Source organism: Rhododendron vialii, chromosome 4a (assembly GCF_030253575.1).
Source record: "Rhododendron vialii isolate Sample 1 chromosome 4a, ASM3025357v1".
Classification (NCBI taxonomy): Eukaryota; Viridiplantae; Streptophyta; class Magnoliopsida; order Ericales; family Ericaceae; genus Rhododendron; species Rhododendron vialii.
This window is the reverse complement of record NC_080560.1, coordinates 36,240,215-36,265,789: the sequence shown is the minus strand read 5'-3', so window position 1 is coordinate 36,265,789 and position 25,575 is coordinate 36,240,215. Positions and strand designations below refer to the sequence as shown.

The window sequence follows — 25,575 nt, the reverse complement described above, 5'->3', positions numbered from 1 at the left end:
CTGAATGCTTAAATTTTTAACTGAAAAACTGTTTGATAAATATATTAAATACCGAATTAAAAAAATGATGAATTAATTTTGTTCAAATTCTCTCTTAATTTACTAACAGTCACAATATACTTATGGTAATAGTGGAGGAGTGATGGAGGTGGTGGTGGATGTGGTAGAGTGGTGGTGTAGTATTGGTAGTGGTTGTGGTGGAGTGGTATGTGGGAGTGGTGGTGGTGGTGGTAATGGTGGTGAGTAGTAGTGGTTGAGTGGCGATAGTGATGATGGTGGTGGATTGGTGGTAAGAGCGGTAGTGGTGATGTAGTGATGGTAGTGGTTGTGGTGGAGTGATGGAGCTGATGGTAGTGATGTGGTGGTGGTGGTGGAGTGGTGTAGGAAGTGGAAGTGGTGGTGCTTGTGGTGGAGTGGTGGTGGTGGTGGTGGTGGAGTGGTGGAGCTGGTGGTGGTGATGTGGTGGTGGAGGAGTGGTGGTGGTGGTGAAGTGGTGGAGATGGTAGTGGTGGTGGAGGTGGTGGTAGTGGTGGAGTGGTGAAGGTGTTGGTAGGAGTGGTTGTGGTGGTAATGGTAGTATGATGATTGAATATAAGTACACAAAACTTCAGTCAAAATTAAGTAGCTCAAAGTTACTTAAATTTTTTCAACTTTTTAGCCTATATTTTAAGTGGTACTTAATTTGTTAAGCAATGTAAAATGTGGTTATCAAACCTACTGAATCACTTATTACGTAATTGATTCAGTTTTAAGTGCTGTATTTAGGTTATCAAACAAGCCATAAAAGAAGTTACAATTTACTTATTTTTTTGATCGGCAAAGAAGTTGAAACTTTTCTAACAACCTATACTTCCTTCTATTCATCAAATTAAGAAGATCTCTAATAATCTTTGAAAATTGTTACAAAGATTAAAAAGAACCGAGGCAACAGACATCACAACGCCAGTAAACATCCCAACTATTTGCCAATAACTTTTCAAATATGAAGCTACTTTTAGGAGCAAAATGAAAAAAATAGCTACATTTTTTTCACAAATTTTACAAAACGGGCACTTATTAAAAGACAAATCCGAAATAGAATACTGAACTTTAATAAAGGGATGGTGGGAAATAGAATACTTGACTCTAATAAAGGGATGGATGGGTTACTGTCTAGTAGCAGTGGTTCATTTGACTTCCTCTTTTTATTCTTGGTGTAGTTTTTGATCATTTATACCGTTATGATTCTCCCTGTTTAATAGCAGCATCTTATCATCAATGAAATAAAATTCGACCTTATCTTTTCTGATTACTTGAAGGAATGGAGTTCCTTTTCTGGATTAAACTTTACTCGAAATGGATATTCTGTAGAATCTATTCCCACGTAGTTGTGGATTTGTACAGTGAAGGCAGCATCTATAGTGGGATGGTTGCGAAAGATGCATTTACGTTGTACATTATATTAGCATCTCCAACCAAAGACGTTAAATTTTATTACTTGGCATGCCAAGTGAGTGAATTGTCGCTTGAATCAACTACGTACTCCAACTAAAATAAAAGATTTACAATCAAGATTTCTCATTTTGTGATCTCGTGCGCTATCAGAAGTTCTTCAGAGAGTGCATAAAATCTCGTGGGCTATCAGTATACAATCAGAGACGCACTTTGATCCTCGGATATAACAGAGTATTTGACATTTCTTCTCGATCTCATGTCAAATTTCGCATGGCAAGCCAAATTTTTTCTTCCTTTATTTTACTCACCAAAACTTACTAAAATGAAAGATAACCATATTAAAGGGAACATAGACTAAAATAACAATTTGGCATATTAATTTCAGTGGACAATTTAAAAAAGTCAAGTTCTCACGTGTTAAATTGCCACATAAGTTTTCATTTTTTTAAATTGCCACATAAGTTTTCATTTTTTTTTGCTGAAAAGATGAGCCTTCAAAAAAATTTAACCTCACAAAATTTGAAACCAAGATTGGAGATGCACAATTGCACATTTATAATATTTCCCTTGTTTTGGCGGACGGTATAGGGTCTAAATCACATTAAAAAAAGTCTATTAAAAAAATTCCAAATTAGTATGAAAACACATGACAAATTGATTATTGGTCAGCAAAGATAGGGTGCTGCTACAGGTACATACACTCATGTACATATACCACGTACATGCGCACTTTAGACCCGTCTCGGGTTCTAAAAAAATGATTCGAGTCGCTCATTTTGTTCAAAATAATTTGTTTACGGTCTCTGTAAAAAATCAATCCAATATTGGTACAGACGTTAAGAAACATCGAACTTTTGCTATAGAATCCAGGCCTGAATTCTAAAGTAAAGTTTAATGTTTCTTAAATGTCTTTACTGATATCGGGTTGAGTTGATATTTTACAGAGATTATAAACAAATTATTTTTAAGAAAGTGAGCGGCTCGAATATTTTTTTTTAGGATCCAAGATGAATCTAAAGTGCGCATGTATACTTGATATATGTACATGAATGTATGTACCCATGGACTTCTCGGCGAAGATAGGAGCAAAAAACAAGAGGGCAAGTGGAGCCCAAACAGACTCAAAACGCTGTCGTGTTGAAGCAGCTCCTGCTGGCGAATCCCTCTTTTTGCGTATAAATCCAATCTGTCCGTTGAGACTTGAGAGAGACAGAGAGAGAGAGGGAGACGCGGAGAGAAAAACGGAGAATCGGAGACCGCTCGGCATTGAAAATCTTCTCGTGAGAGAGGGAGGGAGAGAGGGTGAGAATGGGGACCGAAGAAGGAAACGAGCAAGTCTCGGCATCAAGGAAGCACCTAGTGTTTGCCTACTATGTCACTGGCCATGGCTTTGGCCATGCCACTCGTGTTGTTGAGGTCTCTCTCTCTCTCTCTCTCTCTCATACACTGATTTTCATGTTTCTTTCCTATCACTTGATTGATAACTTTTGGTGTTTATATTTATTTTATTTGTTTCAATTTGGAAGTTTAGTAATGGTGTCTGTGATTCTTAGTGATCCCGCCTAATTTGCTTCAATTTTGAAATTTTATTTGACAGAATCCGTAGGTACCGTAGGTTAGTCAAGAAAAGCAATTTCCCATGCCCATAATTCCAACTGTGTGCTGGTTTTCAAATAATTGGGAAAAGTTGAATATGAATGGAATTGATGAGGACCTTTTTCAATATCGTACTTCAGTAGGATTGGTTTCCCGGGGAAAAGTTTTCCTTTTTTTCTTTTTTTGCAAAAATGGTAGGAGTTGTATTATATAAGAAAACAGCCAAATACATCGAGGTTGGATAACGTCTCAAAGGGAGTAAATAACCAAACAAGAGGCCGATTTACCCAAGATCACCCACTAGAGCCTCGCAACCAGGCTTTGCCGGCTGATCGGTCATGACCGACCTCCGAACAGAGAGAGTAGCACAAACCCTCAACTGCGGCAAAGACAGCCAAACGAACACCAGAAACCGTAGACCGACCTTCGAATAGAGAGAGTAACACAAACCCTCAACTGCGGCAAACACAGCAAACGAACACCAGAAACCGCACACGGGAGGGAAAACTCCCATTAAAAGGAGAGAACCAAACCAACAAAACCCAAAACAAATGAAACCAAAAAGAGACAGAAAAATAAAAAAATAAAAAAAACACGGCTGAGGATGCTATTGTCGGAAGCCACCGCACTGGATCCGTCGACTTATTCGCTGGATGAGTAAAGCCAAGCCATCCCATCTTCAAATCTTCACCAGATCAGCCCATCAAGGCCGGCCAAGCAGATGGAGGAAGGAGGTAGAGGGTGGTGGGGGAGGGGGGGAGGATGGAGGCGGAGGGTGGAGGGGGAGGGGAGGTGCAAGTGGAGCCCGACAAGGCTAGGAGGTGAAGAAGAGGGAGGCCGGAGGAAGGGGGAGGTGGAGGTGGAGGTGGAGGTGAGGAGTGGCGTCCACCCCCACCCCCGAAGAAAACCCTAGAAGGAGAAAAGTTAAACTGATTGCGAAAGTGCATTTTTGTTCAGTTATCTTGGTAGTAAAACAGAGGGATAATTGGCGATTGGTGAATTTGCTGGAAAAATAATGGTTGTATAAACCATGAAGTGTGAAAGAATATTATAGAGTTTGATAAATCTTAACATTAGTTTAAAAGTGGCAGAGCAGTTCAAGGCATTGCACCCACTATTTAGCTCGTAAATCTGAATATGTCTTTCACAAAGCAGGTTGAAGGCCACAAGCTAGCTATCCTCTGCAGAAAGTTTCACTCACACTCACTTTGTTGTTTGCATTTGTTTTTGATTATTTATCTACTCAATTTTTTCTTCTTCATGTGGGGGCTTGTTGAACAAAATATGTCAACGAACCATGAAGTGGGAATGAAAATTAGAGTAGGAAAGACCTCTTGGATTAGTTGTTCTTGGAGTTGTGTCTATTTGTTGACACCTGTTCAGATAAACTTTTGTGTCACTTTGTTTCGTGACTGTTCGGAGTAGTCACAAATTACTCTATGAGTATCGTGTTCCTCATTGATTTTGGGAGTAGACTGTATAGTTTTGGATTGTAGTCCATACATCCTTTTGAGTCTTGAGTCTTCATATGAGAGAGTACAAAACTTGAGTTGGATTGCCAAGCCCATCGGATTGGCATGCGGCTTCAGTGGGATATCGATCATTCTATTATGGGAGATAGACATTCAAAGATTGTGTAAGCACCATAGTAGGAACATATCTTTTGTAAGGACATAGTGTTGCCGCTAGCCTTGATCACCATATCAGTTTTTAATGCAATTTCTAGGTTCTATCTATTCATGAGTTTATCAATTTCAGTTTCATTGTTTCATACCGAAGTTTCATATCACAGTAACCCAAGAAGTTTGCAATTTTTGCTAATAAAATCTGCAAATTGGTTTTTGATTCATACTTGTTTTTACCTTAGGAGATATTGGTTTTTTGGATTATGTTACTCTCTATTTGTTGTTTACTGGTTAGTCTCTTGTGCTGTTTAGGTAGTTCAACACCTCATATATGCTGGACATGATGTTCACGTAGTAACTGGTGCACCGGACTTTGTCTTCACAACTGAAATCCAGTCTCCTAAACTGTTTCTTCGCAAGGTCTGTCTTTTGACTGCTTATGTTGAAAGAATCTGTCTTTTGTATAAAGTATTCAGAGTAAGGAAAGAAACTTTTCAACCTTGATACTGAAGAACAGACCTATTTCTTTATTGTCAGCTTTTATCCCTTAACTTTGTGTCTTTTATGCACTTAAGGGTTGCTAACCTTGTAAATCCTGAAACCATTATTTTGACACCTTGTGTGCACATATATTTCTTGTAAGCCTTCCCAGTTATAACAATTTATATTTGGGACGCAGTTGGTACTAGACTGTGGAGCTGTCCAAGCAGACGCTTTGACAGTGGATCGCCTTGCCTCTTTGGAGAAGGTATAGATGTTTCTGATTATAAGACCTATGAAAATTGTTCTCATCTATTAATTATTAGAATTAGTTAGAAACTAGATTGTTCTTTGTGGATTCTTCTTCTTTTCCAGCTAGAAAGTTATCTGTAATTTCTTTGTCACTTCCCTGCTTGCCTTGCTAATGAGTTTTTTTTTCAATATTTATGTGCATGTGGCTAAACCAGTATTCTGAGACAGCTGTAGTACCTCGTGCTTCCATTTTGGCAACAGAAGTGGAGTGGTTGAACTCCATCAAGGCTGACTTAGTGGTAACTAGATGCTTTGTGCCTTATGAACCATATTTGGATTTTCCCTTCCAATTATTTTGACCGTCTAGTTGGAAAGGGTGACTTGAGTACATAATTGAATATTAGTGCACTTTGAAAAGTGAATTTCTGCTGTAGTGAAGTCTTTTCTTTGTACGACTGGAGAGAAATTTTGGTCCACTTGAAGCTAGGTCCTTATGTGATGTTTATTAGTATTCTTGTGCAAACAGGTTTCAGATGTTGTTCCAGTTGCATGCCGAGCAGCAGCTGATGCTGGTATTCGGTCAGTTTGTGTCACCAATTTCAGGTAGCTTGTCATTGTTAGCATTCTTTTTTTGCTTGATTTAATGATAGAAAAGTATCGATGTATTCTCAATTTATCACCTTTAGTGTGGATGCAACGTTTGTAAGTTCATGAGGAAGTTGGTATCAAACACGATTTATTTAGGGGAAGATGCCTATTTTGGATAGTGGAAAGGAGACTTGATCGTTATAGTGGGACAAAGGATTTCCAGTTTTCCTGTATTTGGTGGCCCCCAATAATGGTTGTCAGGGGATTCTGTGACTTTTGGGTCAAAACTCAAGACTTTCAGTTTCCCTAATGGGTTTTCAAGTTTTTTTTCCAAACATGTAGGAGTTCAATCTAACTTTAACCGGGTTGAATTTTTATATTTACTGGGGAAGCGACAAATCTTCGAGTATGCTTTATAATTGGTGGCATCAACTACTGATGTTAACTAAGATTGGTGTGTATATTGCCATCGTCGAATTGTTCGTTTAACCTTGGAATGTGTCTTTAGCAAAACATGTAAGTTTGTCTGACCTCATACAAATTTAGTATTTTGAGATGTTGAGATTCCTGACAAAGATCATCTGGTATTTAAGATGAGAAGAGAAGATCCACTCAGGTTACTTGTTTCCCTGATATAATTACTCCAATCATACAACATGGCTTCGCTGGCTTACGGTTTTCTTGATTATGTCCACCTCAACTGCTTACCACATTCCACCTAAAATTGAGGAGTACTTTCGTTTTCTCCTTCTACACTCTTGATTGACTAAGCTTATCGAAGGAGATAACCAGGAAGAAAGGGAATAAATTAATCACCCAATCTTGCTTAAAAATGGATGCTATCATAAGCTGCTGGCTCCAGCTTTCTATTACTCCCTCCATCCCATTTGTTTGTCCAATTGTCGAAATTCGTGTCTTTCAAAAATATACTTATATCTTACATTTTATAATATTTTTTTATGATTTTGAAGATTTTGTATAATAAAACTAATTGAGATCTATCAAACAAGATCCATATTGCATATTAAAAACATTACGAATTGAAAATTATAGACAATTCTTTGAGAGGTCAAACGCTCTCAAAAAGTCAAAAAGGGGACAAACAAACCAGGACGGAGGGAGTATAACATAGAGGGTACAATTGGCATTGGATGCCCTTAAATTTTTGAAACTGGAGCAACTTACGTGATGAGACTGGATAGATGTAGTTATTTTGAGGTATCCATAGAAATTGACTGGGGTATGCCATGTGTCATTTCATGGATTCTTGGGTACAACTTACCCCTACAACTCTTTTGGTATAGCTTTTTCATTCCATTCTAGAAAAGACTCACGATGTCTGAGAGACAGTTGCAGAATGACGATGAATATGAGGTCCTCGGTTGTTTGGAGAAGCACATTTTTAAGGAAATATGCTTTATTAAGGTTTTTTGGGTATCATATACTTCTAATTACAGTGTAGTGAATGTTGTGGCTAATTTATCTGTTAGCTTGAACTTCATATCATAATTGCTTCGGTTTCCCTGAGGGTTCCCTACGGGTTTCTGCAGCTGAGATACACTACCTACTGATATGCAAGTTATACTGCTGGAGAATATGATTTGCAATATCAAGCTGAGTTTAGCAGTATTATGTCTTAGCTTCCCTATCGTTTTTTTGTCCACATTCTGTCTAGGAGTAATCCTATTTACTTCCACTTTTAAGTAGTTGTTTTCCTCTTCTATCCAATATAGGCTATATTTTAAGGAGGTTTCAAAGGTGTATTTGCATCTTGAATTCTGATCTCATGTGTAAGCCAAACAGATGTACTTTGAATGTTTGTTAAATACGACGAATTAGCCTGGCCTGCGTACTCTTGTCCTGTTGATAAAAAAGGAATATATGATGGTGTTATCAATTGAATTAATATTTTTTCCTCCGTAGTTGGGATTTCATCTATGCAGAGTATGTGATGGCAGCTGGTCATCATCATCGAACAACAGTCTGGCAGGTGGTCCTTTATTTATCTTCTTGTGTTGCGCGTTTATGTTTATTCAGATCTTCATTCATCCTTTTCTGGTGATAACTGATACAGATGGTGCATATTTAGTACCCTTTCTGGTGATAACAAATTTGTTTCCATGCAAGTTTCTTTCCTTGATTAGTCTTTTCTTCATAGCATAATGGCACTTCAATGGGATAGTTAAGCATGTACAATGGTTTTAGTGGCTGGTGTTCGTACCACAACGAAGAAGTCTTTTTGGCCAGAAGGAAAGTGTCTAGGAGTCCATGGTAGCTTTTGCATGATCTTTATTCACATTTACACCAAGTTAGTATGCCACTTGACGGTTGTTTCTCCAAATTTTGTACTTGATGGACATGAGTGTCTGTGTTTAGTGATTTTGTATCCTAGTTGTTAGGAGCTCTATAGTATTAGTGAGAGGGTATTTCAGTGATTTTAGAGTACGACGATGAAGATCTGACAAAGGGTCGACTACGTACGGCTGCGGTGGGTATGGTGGCTGGTTAGGGTTTGGTTGATGCTCTGATACCATGTTATGAAAGAGAAGAGTTTAAGGTGTCAATTAACCCTAATACGCAAGCGTTATTGATATCCTATACTGTGAGAGTACAATGAACACATACATAAAATGACTGAAATACCCTCTCACTAATACTATAGAGCTCCTAACAGTAGTCATATACTTACTATTCGGTCACCAAGTATGCCGTTCGACTTGTCCTACTCATACATGTGATTAATTAGGATTTCGGTTTAGCGGTGACAAAATTGTGTAGAAAATTTTTACAATGCAAAACTCTATTTAAATGCAGATTTTTATTTAATTAAAAATAAATTGAGATTGATAAATTTTGTTTTGTTGTCATATACTTTCTATTTACTCACAGATTTAAGTAGATTTTTGCTTATATTGGCTATGCACGAATGACCAAGTGCAACAATAACAAAGAAAAATCAAATTATATTAAAAAATATAAAATTTTAGTGTATATATATATATATATATATATATATATATATATATAAGTTAGGTTCCGGTGAGGGATCCCTCATTTTATTAAAATGCGGGACTCCCCTTCCCGATTGAATTTCGATGATCCGAGCCGCTCAAAGTTATCAGAACGTGATTTTAAGGGTCCCCGCAAGAAATCAGCAAAAAAAATGACCGGGAAGGGTTTCATTCGAGCAGTTTTCATTGAACGGTTCAAAAAAAAACTGCTCGGATGATGCCCTTCCCGATCATTTTTTTTGCTGATTTCTCGCGGGGACCCTTAAAATTACGTTTTGCACACATTGAACGGTTCGGATTTTCAAAATTTGATCGGGAAATGAAAGTCCCTCATTTTGTTAAAATGAGGGATCCCTCACTTGAAAATTCCTCTATATATTTAACCCAATGGGCTCGCATGAACCCCCGCAAATACTAGTAAAGCCACTTAAGTTATACGATATTACGATTGGAGTGAAGATTTAGATGTATTCCATCGTAAAAATAAGGGAGAAAGAGGTAATATTTGTTGCTCTTGTAAAAAAAGAACAGTACTCTACCTGTTACTATTTTTTTTACACCGCTTTAAGTTTTAGATTCTTAAAACGTCAAACTTATTTGGGGTGGGATTATTTTGTTTTGTTGGGCTATAATATTTTGTGTCCAAATTTAGTTGGACTTTCATATTTTAACCTTGCACGAGTAACTTAGTGCCCACAATACTAAGGAAAATTGAACTTATACAAAAAATTAAAAAATTTCAGTGCATTTTTTGAACCTCTGGAATAGCAGTGGAGCCGCCTCTGATTAATAGTCATACAGAGATGGAGATTCATATTCTTCGAATTGAATATGGGTTTATGTGAATGTGCTTGGCCCTTGTATGGGAATGGTCTTTGGTTGTGTTTGCTAATTATTTCATTATCTTCTCTTTTTTCGTCGATTATTGTTCTTTTCATTTTTAAGTAATAATCGGGCATATTCATTTTTGTTGGCTGATGATCTGTACAGATTGCTGAGGATTATTCTCACTGTGAATTCTTAATTCGTCTCCCCGGATACTGCCCAAGTATGTTGTTTACTATATTGATCAGACACTGAACATCTTTTTTTTTGTTCAAATTTCTCCACGCATCCAGTGATGGGAAGTTCGAATGATGTTCTTTCTGCAATTTGTTTCCTTAACATTGCAGTGCCTGCTTTTCGTGATGTGATGGATGTACCTTTGGTTGTGAGGAGGTTGCACAAATCCCGCAAGGAGGTTTGACTATTCCTATGTCTTTTCCATTGGTATGCTAATTCAATGTGTAGGTTTGATGATTCTGGTTGCTCATGAAGAATATCCCACCTTGAAAAACCAATGATCAAAATTGGTGACATTACAGCTTTGCCCTTCTATTTTGAAGTTAATTGATGACTCAAAAGAGGAACAAAGAGTAATATGGAAACTTAAAAGTAATGATGGGACATTGAAGCTTACGAAGTATAATCACTATGTCTCGTTGATAAGTTGGATTCTGCAAAATGGGCCAACAAAGAGGGACAATGAAGTGTGTAGAGTCACTGTAAGAACCTACTAACTCATGAGAAGAGGAAGGATAATCAAAGGGGAACACCATCAAATCCCAAAATCTTGGGATGAAAACTCTCTAAGAGTATCAACAAACTTGTCATTAGCTAGTCTAGCATGGTCAACAAACTCACTAGAGCTAGTATGAGACAATAGACAGCCTTTAAGGGAAAAGGATGCCTCAACTCCACAATTTTGCAAATGAACCAAATCTGTCATCTCAAACTCTAGAAAAAAGATGTTTCACCTTTGCAATGACAATATAGTCCAAGCCAAGTAGTAATCATATTCTCCACACTGCACCGATAATAGCACAATGACCACCAAATGCATGATGATTAAAATAGCAGAATCACTGAGTGCTAGGATGAAAACCAACCTGCATAACTCAAAATGCTCAATTTATCCATGAAGAGACTTTTTAAAAACCGCAAAGGGCTCAACGCAGTGTCAAAAATAACAAGCGCTGTGAGACAGCCTTAGAGGAGGAAACATACAATCTTTTCACTAAGATGCCCATTGAGGAATGTGTTCTTGATATCCAATTGAAAAAGGGGCCATTGATGTACTGCATCGACTCAAATCAATGTGCAGAAGAATTGTTCTTGCGAGAACGAACCAAAGGGATAGAACTTTAGAAGGGACATTCGAACGCAAGGGTTGAAGTAAACTTCTCACACAACATATTTTCTTAAAAATGGTCAACATTAAATCCCCTTATTGGAGGGGAGCTATTTAGGAGAAGGATAAAGTTATGGGAAATGCAACACATCCAAAGTCTTAGATACATGATTATAACATCTATACCCTTTCTGTGTATGCCATATCCTAAGAAGATACTCCCTCCGTCCCTAAATAAATGTCTGGACCGAAAACCTATGCCTTTAAAACATGCATTTTTTTTTTGTTCAAAAAATTGAAATAAATGCATGTTTTTTCCAATCTTTTTCAAATTTTGAACCAAAAAAATGCATGTTTTAAAGGCCTAGGTTTGCGGGCCGGACATTTAATTAGGGATGGAGGGAGTATCAGACTTGTAATTAGGAACCTGAACAACCAATTCCTTGTATTTTGATACCAACCAGAAAATCCCTATGCCAATAAATAGTAGGAATAAATGAGATCTATCTGTTTCAGTGATGTGCCTATTTTCTCTTCGGCCTACGGATTTGTGTTGATGTGTTTGAGCACAAGGATTGATGAATAGCACCCAAATGTATTTAGAAATCTATTGATATGGTTAAGATATTCTCCCCACCCAAATATAAAGGAGAATAAATGTAAAGTTACAAAATTGAGTCTGAACCTTAGTAGCAGGATCCTTCTAAAATGGGTGCGCTCCCTAGACGGAACTCGAATCAGCGATCCCAAGAGCTCACTCCTCTAAAGACGGGAGCTTGCTCCTAACTAATATGGGAGCTTATCGGGCCGTTAAGGCAGTTATTCTCTTACTTTTAAGGGAGTTATGCTATTGTGAAAATTAGAATATGAGAATCATATTTAGTCAAGAAGTTTTGCAAATTGAGAATATATAACTTCCAATAATTACACTTTAAGATCGGAAAATTTTTCAGTTATCACTTTTCCCTAGATTCCCCCTACTTCCAACATTTTTCTCTCTATCTCTCTCCACTTATTACCCCTACTATTTTTCAAAAAATTTTTCAAAACACAAACCAAACAAAGCATTAAGTTTTTAAAGTTATTTTTATATAATCTATATACGCTCCTTAGCCGCTCCCAAACTTAGGAGCTTCTAGGTGCCTTCGCTCCCCGCACCCGCTCCCGCTTCGTGCTACAATGGGCTGAACCATAGAACAAAAGCTACGACATGGAAACTAGTCAGATTTTTATGACCTAAGATATGCCCAAGTTAATTAATACGGAACATAGTATGAAGATTGACTTTCGGTGGCTTTTGACAAGCCCCCCACGCATCGATATGGCTTAAAAGAAGGGAGACGTAGAAACATATTCACTTTTAGCTAAAGGCAAGGTACATGTTTTGGAAAAAATTTCAGCTGGGCTTGGTCCATTTTCGGTCTGGGCTTGGCCTGCTCTTAGCTGTTTGTTGTAGATTTGGGTTTGAGACCCATAGGTTTCTGGGCTTGGCCCAATGGGTGTAATGGGGCTTTGCCCCAATGGGTTTTTTCTTGGGTTGGTTTCTTGCTAACCTAGGGTTTGGGTCTCGGGTGGGCATAAGACAGTTCTTAGCTTTGCTTAGGATTTGATGCTATCATCCCTTGTCCTTTTAATCTTTGTAACAGTTTCAAGGAATAAAAAAAAAATTGCTGTAAAAAAAAATTGTTTTGGAAAATTTATGGATGACTGAACAGTCCTAACCTAGACAACCAAAGATGGACTGAAAGGGGAATTTTGATCTAGACGAAATAAGGATAATGCTGGCAAGGAGGATGCCACACGAATATGGAGTCGTTGGCAGCTATAGTTATGGTTGGGGCTCTGATACCATGATACAAAAGAGAGAAACATAATATTATTGCATTATGGCAACTAATGTGACACTGCACAACTACATTAATGAATTAAAAGGAATCTTTAGGACTTGCAAGGGACAAGATTACCCTAAAGTAGTGAACATGCAACAAACAATTCTACACATATCACATTTTATTTGCTGTTTTTAGTTCCTTAATTTTACCTTTGGTATTCCAGGTGAGGAAGGAGCTTGGTATTGGAGATGATGTGAAGGTCGTTATCCTGAACTTTGGTGGTCAGGTGCGTTATAGATTAGTTGTCCAGTCCAGCCCATGCCTCTGTAACTGCTTTCTCTGTTATGCTTCTTTCTTAGGTTAATCTGCACGTGAAATAGGTGTATACATAATGTTGTAAAACCTGTGATCTCGTTCTTACTAGCTGCTGTATTAGACCAGTTACTTTGAATCAGTACATAAGTCCAACGGCAAATTATATGGTCTGCTTGATCCTTTTCATCCATTAGTCTTTCTGTATCAAAGAGTGAGTTAGGTGACCAATTGTACAAATCCGTCATCTTCCAGTCTCTATTGAGTGGATGAAGCTGGTGTCTATTGGTCTAGGGTGGGTGAACTAGCATTGCCTCTTTCATTATATTATTTTATCCTCCCTCTGTGTGAATTTGTGGGTGGGTGGGTGTTGAGTGGATTTTCTTGTTTTAGGATTATTACTAGTGCAAATGCTCCTATTTCAGTTTGTAACTTTTGACTTCAAATGGCATACTATGCCCATATCTTAAGACGATATATCTGCTTTGTAACTATTTCCAACTGCTTATGAAAAATCACTTGATTGATGCACAACTATGGACTAGTTAGGCAGTTTATTTCTCTGTTTCTTTCTCAAGCATTTAGTAGCCAATTCAACACATCTGTATTGTAAGTTAAACTAGTCAACCGTTAAAATGGAGAGATGCAAATGCTAATGAAGAAAATGCCGAGTGGGGCGATGACCATTGGATCTAGTCCAACAAATCCCGGCACTTTGAAATGAATGATTACCAGATGCTACTATTTGCTTGGGATTCAACTGATTTGAATCCACAACATATGGATTTATGTAGTTCTGGTTGAATCTGCGTTCTATGGTGGCATGGATGAACATTTTCGTGTTTAGTGATGAGAAACTGGAGGAGAGTGAAATGTGGAAACACGGGGCCAAGGAGCAGGGGATGAAATGATGGGGGCTACTAGGGCTCTTGCTTTGCTTCTCTTTTAATTCATAATAATGCAACCGCATTCCCATTACATGTAAGCATAAGACTTGAAAGGACTAAAAGAGACATTAGGCTTTATAACAATTACGAAGGGACATGGAATGAATTTTAAGTTTAAAGTTTAACACATACACCACTCTTTTGGTGCCTGATCACCATGGTCTCGGATCCACAACATGATCTCTCCACCCATGGAACCTACCAAAGGTCTTCACTTATAGGAGCGATGAATCATAGTAGTGATGTATCCAATCAGAAGGTTCTATGATCTATGGACTCTCTCTGAGTGTGCAAGCCACAAACAATCTTCCATTTTTGTTCTATGGACAATTATTATTATTATTATTTTTTATAGAGGAGTGCTTTGGCAGAACGGCCTGCCTTTCACGATATCTCACGCTCCTTAAAGTATCTCTTCTGATATAGATGGAGCGCTGTGACCCTTCTTGCAAGTGTTTTGTAGTACAAACTGCTGCGAGCTTGGTTTTGTTGATAGAGGACAGCTTCAGCGGTTTACGGAATTTATAAAATGAGTTGTGTAGATTGACTTCTTGTAGGGACGTAAATTTAATGTGTCTAATGGCTCCACTTCTCGTGCTATAGACACATACGACTTAAAGTGGAAGCCAACTATACTTCTTAAAATCATCAATTTATCCTTGACAGATTTGATGTATACTGAAGTTTTCCTTTTCGCTTGGACGATATGGCAAAGTGACGTTCTCTTTATATTGCCACCAAACTCAATAGACAATAAGCAATTTATATGGGCCACTCCTATTCTTTCTTTGCGATTGCTGAGGTTAGCAATTCATTCTTCACAAGTTGCAAAATATTACAACTCGCATTACTCCTACTGTCCTACATCTCTTTTGGATTATATTAAGGTTTGGTGGATAGACGGTACATACATAAAAGATGTTACAGGTGTAATCATATTGTAACTGTGTTTACTGTTTACTGGCCGTTATGGGTGGTGGTGACCGTGCATATTGTTACATCACTGCGATAAATAGTGGTAAACTTGTTACCATCTCATCTAAAGGCTTAAGCATTTAGAGCAAGAGATGATTATAACATCACCATGTGCGGCCAGGTCCCACCGTAAGTAGGCCAAACACTTGAGAATATTCAATCGGTAGGTAATGGGATGTGAACACATGATCTTGTACCTGAGGCTGTTAGAAACATTGTACCATAGTTATTTATTGCTTAATAAGGTGAAAGTAACTCCCTATCTGATTCTCAACCTTCCTCATTATGCACTTCAACATCACAGATAATTTTATGTTCTTTCATCAATAACTAGGTATTGGCTCATTTGTTCTTTCTACTTCACGTCGTTTTTTTCCCTTTCAAAACCACCATATTTGTCCTTTTGCTTTGCCTGTGGATCTCTATCACTTGGTGGATTTTATTGGAGCCTTGTATTTCTTTTTGCCATTTGCAGCCAGGAGGTTGGAATTTAAAAGAGGAGTGCTTGCCTTCGGGGTGGCTGTGCCTGGTATGTTTTGTTGTTATCATCCATTTCTAGCCAGGATGTTGGAGTCATGATCCATGCTCTCGCTATTAAGTGCTTTTTTCTGTTGTTCAGGTTTGTGGTGCTTCTGATGACCAAAATCTTCCTCCAAATTTCATAAAGCTTGCAAAAGCTGCATATACACCTGATCTCATAGCAGCATCTGACTGTATGCTTGGTCAGTAAGATTATTTTAGCTAATCCGGAATCATTAGAGGAAAACAAGAATTAGAGCAGCCTAATCATAAGTTCTTGTTTTAGGGAAAATTGGGTATGGCACTGTCAGTGAAGCCCTTGCATACAAGTTACCATTTGTCTTTGTACGTAGAGATTATTTCAATGAAGAACCTTTTCTAAGAAATATGCTGGAGGTACAATTAACTGCTGTCTTGGTTTTTCTTTGGCCCAATTGGCCATTCAGTCCTTGGTGTGATTGATAAACATTTGATAGTTGTCAATGTATTAACAGTACTATCAAGGTGGCGTTGAGATGATTAGGAGAGATTTACTAACTGGGCGCTGGAAACCATACCTTGAACGGGCAATTAGTTTGAAGCCATGCTATGAAGGAGGCATCAACGGTGGTGAGGTATTCTGTTCTTGCTTTGATGATACTTAAAAACTTCATTATTGCATCTTTAAATGTTAAAATCATTTAGAGACTAGGGAGGTGGAACACGTTCTATGGAGTGTCGGGTTTTTTGTTTCTCAATTAGTATTTCCTCTACGCCAACGTTTGTTTTTGCTAACAGTGAAGCATTAAAATTCGTAATAGATGTCAAATTCAAAGGAGGTGAAACCAGCGCAAGTTGGCGTAGCTGATGTAGCAGCAGTAAAAGTTTCAGATTGAAACTGCGATGGAATTATATCATACCACAACCAATTTTGGCTTGCCAATTAATTTTGAATCTATCTGACACAAAATGGAGCTTAGTGGCATGTTAATATTTTGAATGAATGTATGGGATTTTTCGTAGTGGTAGTTAAGATAGCAGCAAATTACCTCTAAGGATAGAAAAGTGCATGTTAATTCCCAATAAGGATGGAATCGGTTTTTATTTACCTCTAAGGACGACCTCATTATGAAAATTATCGTTTTACCCTTCAATAAATACAATTTTATACTTCACTATTTTTTCATCACCTAGCAACTTTTCCGGCCGGCAAAATTTCACTAATTTTCACAAAAAGTTAGTGAAATTCACTAATTTTGAAATTTCACTATTTTCACAACTTGGCTTCGGCCTCGTGAATTTCACTAGCTTTGAGCTCGTGAATTTCACTAGCTTTGAGCTCGTGAATTTCACTAAGTTTTACTAATTCTGAAATTTTGAACTCATGAACATTACTAGCTTGGAGCTCGTGAATTTTATTAGTTTCAAGCTCGTGAATTTTACTGGATTTCCAAACACAACAATCGTGAATTTTATTAGCTTCGAACTCGTGAATTTCACTGCGTTTAAAAACACAACAAAATAGTGGATCTTGTTAGGAATAGAAAATTTCATTAGCTTTGAGCTCTTGAATCTTACTGGATTTCATTAGCTTTGAGCTCGTGAACTTCATGAAGAACTAGTTTCACTCACACAAATCATCGATGATGATTGAACACTTCACGTGCACAACCAAGTATACTCTGAAGCAAAAAATTAACCCGAAAATCAATACAAATTCCAATGTATTCCTCCAGAGAAAGTAACAATTACACTAGTTGATTAGATTTAGTTTCATCACTGACGAACCACATCTAATTCCTTTGTCTCCTCCTCCTCTTTCTCTCTCTCTCTCGGCCTGCAAAAAAAGTTGAAATTATCGGTGGTGTCATCTAAATCTACTTCGTCCATCGAAGAGAGGTTAGCATAGATTGAAGAGAGGTCGATCAGAGCGAAAGGGTTGGATGCGAGAGAAAGGGAGAGGAAAAAAAGAACAATCGAAACAAACTAACCTTACGACGGTATAGTGGAGAAGGAGTGAGAAGGCGAGCCAATGGATGCGAGATAGGAGGCGAGCTTGACAGCGGTGGGTGGTTGCGAGCTTGACGGCGGCGAGCTTTACAGCAGTGGGGTGGTAAGGGGTTTTTTGGTGGAGAGAGAGAGAGAGAGAGAGAGAGAGAGAGAGAGAGAGAGAGAGAGAGAGAGAGAGAGAGAGAGAGAGAGAGAGAGAGAGAGAGAGAGAGAGAGAGAGAGAGAGAGAGAATTTGGGAGAAAATTCTTGAAAAATCCTTTTTGGTGTATTTTGCTGTTGGCCTGGAGTTTGCGGAAATAAGGGCCTCTAAGTTGGACCGGCCCGTACTTTTCCTGATAAGATAGCACAATGAAAGTGCTGTATTAACTATTTAACAAGGTTGTAGAGAATTTTGGAAAGAGAGTTCAGAAAAATTCTTGAGGATTCTTGTTAGTTCTAGAGGATTCTAGAAAGTTCTTGAACAATCCAGAATGTAGGAGAAAATGTAGCATGTCTTGGAAGGTTCTAGAAGAGAAGAATCTCAAAGAATGCAGAGTGTGTTCCAAAGGATTCTAGAATGCTTCAACACTCTTAGATTTGAAGAGAAATCAACCATGTACATACTAGTGTGGAATTTTTGCAAGACTTGTAAGGAAGTATTTGTGTAAATATCAATGTTCTAAATGGCGCTTGGCGCTAGTAGGGCAGAGACCCACCTCCAAGCGCCAAGCCGCCTAGGCGGCCCCAAACAATTCGGCGTTTTTTTTTAACAAACCATCATCCAATCAAACTATATTCTATGTATCCATAATGCAAGTTCAAAGTTTCTGTATTTTTGATTGAGGTTTTTTTTTTACAATCTGTCATAATCTGTTTTTTTTTTCATTCTATTTGTCGTTATACAATCTGTTTTTTTTTTTTTAAATACCCAAAAAAAAAAACTCAATCAGAAATACAGAAATTTCAGAAAAACTCAATCAGGTATGTACACTTCTGAAAGCTCTCTAAATCAGGCAGATCACTAAGAGAGAGAGTGAGAGATAGAGCGAGAGAGAGAGAGCGACTCAGAGAGCCGAGAGAGAGAGAGAGATTGCACCGAGAGAGAGAGTGAGAGACAGAGCGAGAGAGAGAGAGACATACCAGCAGGAGAGAGAGAGAGAGAGAGACGATGGCGTCGACGGGAGCTCTGGTCGACTGGAGTTCTTCACTTCCCGCCTCTGAAGCTCTGGAGTGTGGAGTGACAGGAGTGTTGAATGGGGATGTAAATGTAATTGTAATATATATAGATATGATTTTGTAAAATTACATAATAAGCCCTTTTAGTTTTTGTACTTTTGATCCTAGCCCTTTTAAGTTAATAGTATACAATTTAGGCCTCCAAAGACGCCACCAAGGCCGCCAAAAGCCCTTTACCCTAGTAGAAATTAATCTAAGACCTTTACCCTAGTAGAAAACAATCCATGTATATGTCCTAGAGTTTTTTTAATTAGACATGGACTTGAACCTTTAATGAAAAATCTAAGACCTTTACCCTAGTAGAAAATAATCCATTGTATTTTCTTTGATGCACTTTCTTTTTATTTAGCACTGTTGATATCTTTACGCATATATATGACAATTGTCATTGTGCATTCGGACCTTGATTGAAAGTCCATGGAATTTCACCCCTTGTGCGTGGGTGACCCCACTATGGAAGTGAGACTCTGGTGACTTTAGTGCTCAGGTTGAAGGGAATGTTTCCGGTGCGCCTGGCGACCTTCACCAAATTGCCATTGGGAAAAGTTCTCGGGCACCAAGCCATGGTGACGCAGTGACGCGAAGTAACTTGGATCAAATTGGGCTATGGGCGCCCCTAGATATTTTGGCAATTGATACGTGCTTTGCTATGGTTCACCAAGATTATTTGATGGTATTGTGTGTCTCCACCGCTGTGAGATGATTCGGTGGTTCCTGAAATATTAGTTATGGTTGGAACGTGTTCTTGTATGACCACTGGTATAGAGTTACTCTTCGTAGGCCATGGATATTTTCTCATTACCAATTAATTTGAAAATTTCCCACGTTCATGTCTTTCCGTCACTGAGCTTTGTGCTCATGCCGGAAGTTCTCAGAGAGTTTGTAGAGGACTTTGAAAATATTTGGCGGACCTCAGGATTTGCATGACTTTTGAAGGACAGTTGACATATGCAACACATGTTGATATAAGTATTTTGTTGTAGGCTTGCGTGTTCCATGGGGCAAGGCTTCTTGGTTCACTACTGGTCATGTCTCCGGAATTTGTGACAATTAATTTTAGTAAAATTGAACTAGTGGCTGGCCTCGGAAGCAATTTGGACAGATCCGGTAAATTGTAAAGAAGCCATTTTTATCCCTTTAAAACTCATTTTTGGCCTTAGCTGAAATTTGGGGAGGGGTTTGGACCAGAATAAGGGGTCTTTATAGGAAGAAAAGTATCTTTCATATAAAGTTAAAAGTCGTTCAAGTGCAGCGCTTATAAAAAAATCTGAAACATATGCATCATGCATCCATCTTCCAAAAAAAAAGAAACCGAAACATCTCAAACATTTCTCAAAACATGCAATAACATATTAAACATCCATTTCTTACAAAAAGAAGGATAGCTAAGCATTTTTCAACAACTTAGAGTTTCTGTCGCCAAATAGAAAGTACGTCATCGTCTTTTACACATTCCATGGCCAAAATTTCACATACTCACATGCCCATATCAATGACTTAAAAGCCATTTTTTCAGATAATTATTGTTGAGTTTTATTTTTAACAACTCAAATGGCAACAAATCATTCCGTGTAAAATGAAACTTTTAAGAATGGCTCCTTAACATTTTAGGAGAAGATGGACAACCTGTTGTGAAGATTGACAGCCAACACCTTTATGCCGACTTAATGAAATAGAGAGAACTAGTTGCCGTTTGAAATTTCTCCATGGGTGATCTTCTATAATGGATTTTGAAGCCTATTTTATTGTAGCAATATAGATTTATTGCCGAGCATAAGCCAACATTTTACTGGTAGTTTGTTGCCTATGTTATTATCTGAGAAGTTAGAGTTTTTTATTGAGTCATGAGCATCCCTATCATGGTTTCAGATGGTTTCCACCCTTTCAAGTGTACCTTACCTAATATGGATTGTCAATCAATCAGGTTGCAGCTCGCATTTTACAGGATACTGCTGTTGGAAAGAACTATACTGCAGATAAGGTGAGCAAATTTATTTATCTGTTGCATGGCCACTTTGATTTTGTATTTTTGTTTTTCAGTTTCACTTACCTTGCTTCTGATGATATGGATGTGGACCAGTGGTAAATCAGTCCGCAGTTTATAGAAGAAGGAACTACTATAAAAGCTGTATTTGACGTTTGACACGAAGTGTGACATAAGTGTTATTCTCAAGTTTGTCTAATCGTGAATGGGATCAAGCATCGGGTTGGCTTTTTTGCGAATTGTGAATCAATTGGAACCAGGAATCATAACAATTGGTCAAAATTTGGAAATAGATTGGAAAATGTATCTACGCTTTTGTTTAATTAAGATACATTGTAATTAAGCTTAAACCAAAATAGAAGTTTTTAACTAAGTTTGTTATAAAAGATATAGGGCCTTTTTTGGTTGTCGTCCTTTTGTGGAGTGTGTGGCATTAGCTTGATACCCTCCTTTTATCTTGATTTATAAGCTAGGATGCACCGACACGGACACGGACACCGACACGGACACGGACACCGAAACCGACACCGGGACACGGGAATTCTAAAAAAATGGGGACACGGACACGGAGGGGGACACGCCACGTGTATATTTATTTATTTATTTATAGCACCCAGAAATTTAAAAAAAAAATAATTTGGCCCCAAATTTTTTTTAAAAAAAAATTACAGTTTGGCCCCCAATTTTTTTTTAAAAATTGCAGTTTGGCCCCTGCCGTGTCCCCATCGGTGTCCCCACCGTGTCCCCAGCGGTGTCCCGCCGTGTCCCCAGCTGTGTCCCCCTCAAAATTTAATATTAAAATATGGGACACGCCACGTGGCGTGTCCCGTACGTATCTCCAAGGTGTCCCGCGGTGTCCCCGTGTCCTGACACTGCGATTCTTCGACTTCTAGAGGTGTCGGTGCTTCATAGTTTATAAGACTCAGTTAAAAACAAAATCCTTTTCATTAGTCCGAACTATGGTTTTGTTTGCTTGAAACATACATGCAAAATGCTAGTATTGGATGGAGGAATACCTTTTGATATGAAGGCAGGGATAAAGTGGTAATATTGGAAATAAATAGCTTTTGATTTGAATTAGAACATCCCGTTAAAGAGTTGGAACTATCGAAATGGACTAATATTGGAAGGAGGGAGGCAAAAGTTATGCTGCCCCATCAGACAGTATATAAAAGTGTGACTCCTCTTGGTCTAGTGAGGTTAGAAGCGTTCTATCAACCTCTTCTGTCCATTCATGTATGCGTTCTTTTCCCTTTTCTTGTGAGATTCCATGACAGTGAGTGGTGGAGGACATTGGCGATGACATCATGTACCTATGGGCAACCATCAGTAATACATGAAAAGCAAGTTCTGGTTTCGCTTTACTTTCCTTGTACTTCTACCAAAGAAGTCAGGAAATAAAGTTTCCTTCTTTAGTTTCCTTTCTTTCCCTTTACATATTCAGCATCCCATATTATTCTTTCTTAGTTTCACATCCTTATCTACCATTTTGCATAATTGGTGACTTTCTTGCATGCTGTTCCTTTGTCTTCTCTAGATCTCTGCTAAGACTTTGTAGTTGAAGTCGCAGGTATTCACATTTCCTGTAGTTTCACCGGAAAATAAGAATTATTAATCCTGATGTCACCAGTTCACTATACGACATTGGCAACAAGCATCAATGGTCCAATTTATGTCAGCAATAGAATTTCGAGGTTGCTCGTGTCAAGCATCGGATGTAGTTTCAGATTTCCATACATCCTAACTTAGAAATTTAAATTAAGTCAATGACTAACTGCACTGTGCAACTTTTGCATGGATTAGGCATAAAAGTATTCTGATTTATTCTTCATTCGTATACATATAACATGATGGTAACTTCAAGTTACTTTCTGCAGATTTAAGTTGCGATTAGCATTTATTTTTTGCTTCATAAAGAAACATTTGGATGTGTCATTTTAGGTAATACTGTAGTTTTATCTGTCCAAAGTCTTGAAAATAGTTTGTGATACGTGCAATCGTTTATAGAGAGTACTGTATTGCCAATGAGAAACTGTCCAATGCCCTTATTTACATCTGAATCGATTTCTCTCCCCATGGATTGTAGCTTAGTGGCGCAAGGAGATTGCGGGACGCTATAGTTCTAGGGTACCAATTGCAAAGAGTCCCTGGAAGAGATATTTGCATTCCCGATTGGTATTCGAATGCTGAAAATGAGTTTGGTCTTCGCACTGGATCACCTACTGCTGAAATGACTGAGACAAGATCCCATATAATGTCGTGAGTGTGTATTTTTTTGTCTGCGTTAAACTTTTTTAACGCGCTTAAATTGAGAACACTTTCAATGAAATGCTGAATGTGAACTCTTTTTTTTGGCCCCCCTCTTTTTTTTTTCTCTCCTAGTTACACGGAAGACTTCAACATTCTTCACGGAGATCTTCAAGGTCTTTCGGATACAATGACTTTCTTGAAGAGCTTGGCAGAACTTGATGCTGTCTACGATTCTGGAAAGACTAAAGAGAAGCACTGGATGCGTGAACGCATGGCTGCTGCTGGCATCTTCAATTGGGAGGTACTTTTTGCCATTCTGCTAAAACTCACTCTGTTTTCTAACTTACTATTGTTTGGGTAGTTCTGGTAGCAATTTACTAGGTGATCGGAAACTTGTGAATTGGGTCTGGTGTATTTTGTTTCAGTCCCCTTGGAACTACAATAGCAGGATCACCCAAAATGGATGCTTAGGTATTTGCATGTGAGGGAATATGTCTTAAGCAATGCACATCAGGTTGCAGTCCGAAAATGTTCAATGATATATGGGATGAATTTATTATTTTGCTTTCTTTATTTCAGCAATTCTGCATGTGTGGGCGATAAGCATACAAATTAAAATTTGAAAATCTATTTTAAAAGAAGCCTTCATAGTTGTGGTTGTTTTCATGCAGGATGTTAACTTCTTATCATTTATTATCGTCTTCTTTCTCACTTCAATTCTCAATTTTTTTCCCAGGACTGGTTGGGTTTGAGTAAACATAGCGTTCACTTTCTTTCGTCAGTTGATCTTTTTTATCAACATTCATACATTTATAGGAAGAATAAGTGATTCTATTAATTGTATTTTGTTATTAATATTTCCTTTTTGGTGTATTATAGTAGCTTTGGCATATTTTCATTTCATGTTAGGATATTGATTTATCTCTACTATTTGAATAGACTATGTAATAATAATTTGTCAAGGGTGGTGTTGCAGTAGTAAGAACTATATTGTACACGCACACGCACACACACATGTTGCATTATCTACGATTCAGTCGAACATTATCTTGAACCAAGAATCTTCAAATCTCTGGTGGCATTTGTTCTACTGGCTTAGTTATTACGGCTGTATAAAGTTTTGAAATCTGGTTTTACTCATCTCATGAATACACATTGTTTTAGGCTCTTCCTCCACCTCTAGAATTGATTGGGTGGCCATAGTTGTCGCATCTCTGGGAAGATTTACAGACCACGCTTTTGGTTTAGACGTGCATGCTCAAAGCTTTACAGCCATCTTGTTTCTACTTCGAACCATAGCAGATCCCGTCCATCGTCGTGGACTTCTCGGGGATTCATGATATTATACACACTTATTTGATTTTTTAGATCTTCATTTGTCGGTTTGGCATACTTATTTATGAAATTGAAGGGTATACACAATCATTTTTATTTGAATTTTTTAAATTTATTTAGATGTCTCACTGAAGAGCTTTAAACATATATAGGAAGAGATTTTTGTGGCAAGAGCACCAGGAAGATTGGATGTTGTTGGAGGAATAGCAGATTATTCTGGAAGCCTTGTCTTACAGGTGAGTTTCTTGTATTTTCTAGGTTGCTTGATTTGGTCTTTCTACATAATCGTTGCTATGGGTTCAATTCACGGAAGTTAAATATTCTCACGAATGGAACATTTAAGGCCTAGTGTTTGACATATCTAACAGTGAACGGATATGTGTAAAAGTAATTCAGGTGTCAAAAACCACATGGGATGCGTAATCAAGTTGGCCTAATAGTGAGGGGATTAAAATTACCAATTCCCCATGGTATTCCATACTTTGTGGAATTTCACATACGGGAGATATATAATCCTGACCGTAAATCCCCTTGAAGTTATAGAGAAAAATATCATATTCAATTACTCTACGTTTGCGAGCATGATGGCGTATATGTAGTCATAAAACCAAAGAACTTGAATGCCAATCTCTAAAGACCATTTTTAGATTTTTGTCTCCGTAACTCAATGGCTCCATGGGCTACATTGGCTTTCGTGATGATGAATGCCTAGATGCTTCATCTTTTGTAAGTGAGAACATGGAAGGTAATTTTCTCCATGTGTCTATGCTTAAATGTTTCATTAACTCAAGAAAGATGACTCTTGTTAGTTGTGGCTTGTTATTATTATTGAAAAAAGCCCAAGAGACGTGCTAAAGATAAAAGCTCAATTGTTGGGTCGTTAACCTCAACCAATGAATGTTTTAATAAACAAAACAAACACCAAGATAAAAGATAATTCACATGCAGTTCTCCATTATTGCTATTCTTGTTTTCTTTGGTTTATGACATCTCATTTTCCTCTAAATTTAAAGTTGTTCTTGATGATTGAAAACTCATGAATTTTGACTTTATCGTATTT

At 37.9% G+C, this 25,575-nt stretch overlaps 1 protein-coding gene and 1 long non-coding RNA gene across 2 annotated transcripts in view; both read left to right on the top strand.

The window, feature by feature from the left end:
• Positions 1–2,590: 2,590 nt before the first annotated feature.
• LOC131324093 (L-arabinokinase) overlaps positions 2,591–25,575 on the top strand; it is a 39,115-nt gene continuing 16,130 nt past the window's right edge. The window contains exons 1-17 of the mRNA XM_058355920.1: positions 2,591–2,850; positions 4,968–5,075; positions 5,335–5,403; positions 5,603–5,686; positions 5,914–5,990; positions 7,899–7,965; positions 9,977–10,034; positions 10,159–10,226; positions 13,212–13,274; positions 15,698–15,751; positions 15,842–15,944; positions 16,028–16,137; positions 16,236–16,355; positions 20,871–20,927; positions 23,017–23,189; positions 23,313–23,481; positions 24,668–24,751. Of these exons, the coding sequence (XP_058211903.1) occupies positions 2,743–2,850; positions 4,968–5,075; positions 5,335–5,403; positions 5,603–5,686; positions 5,914–5,990; positions 7,899–7,965; positions 9,977–10,034; positions 10,159–10,226; positions 13,212–13,274; positions 15,698–15,751; positions 15,842–15,944; positions 16,028–16,137; positions 16,236–16,355; positions 20,871–20,927; positions 23,017–23,189; positions 23,313–23,481; positions 24,668–24,751 (1,572 nt within the window). The 5' untranslated portion in view covers positions 2,591–2,742. The remainder of the gene's footprint in view (positions 2,851–4,967; positions 5,076–5,334; positions 5,404–5,602; positions 5,687–5,913; positions 5,991–7,898; positions 7,966–9,976; positions 10,035–10,158; positions 10,227–13,211; positions 13,275–15,697; positions 15,752–15,841; positions 15,945–16,027; positions 16,138–16,235; positions 16,356–20,870; positions 20,928–23,016; positions 23,190–23,312; positions 23,482–24,667; positions 24,752–25,575) is intronic.
• Positions 19,553–20,257, top strand: LOC131324095 (uncharacterized). Its single transcript, XR_009199227.1, has 2 exons — positions 19,553–19,693; positions 19,727–20,257. It is a non-coding gene; the product is annotated as an uncharacterized LOC131324095 (long non-coding RNA).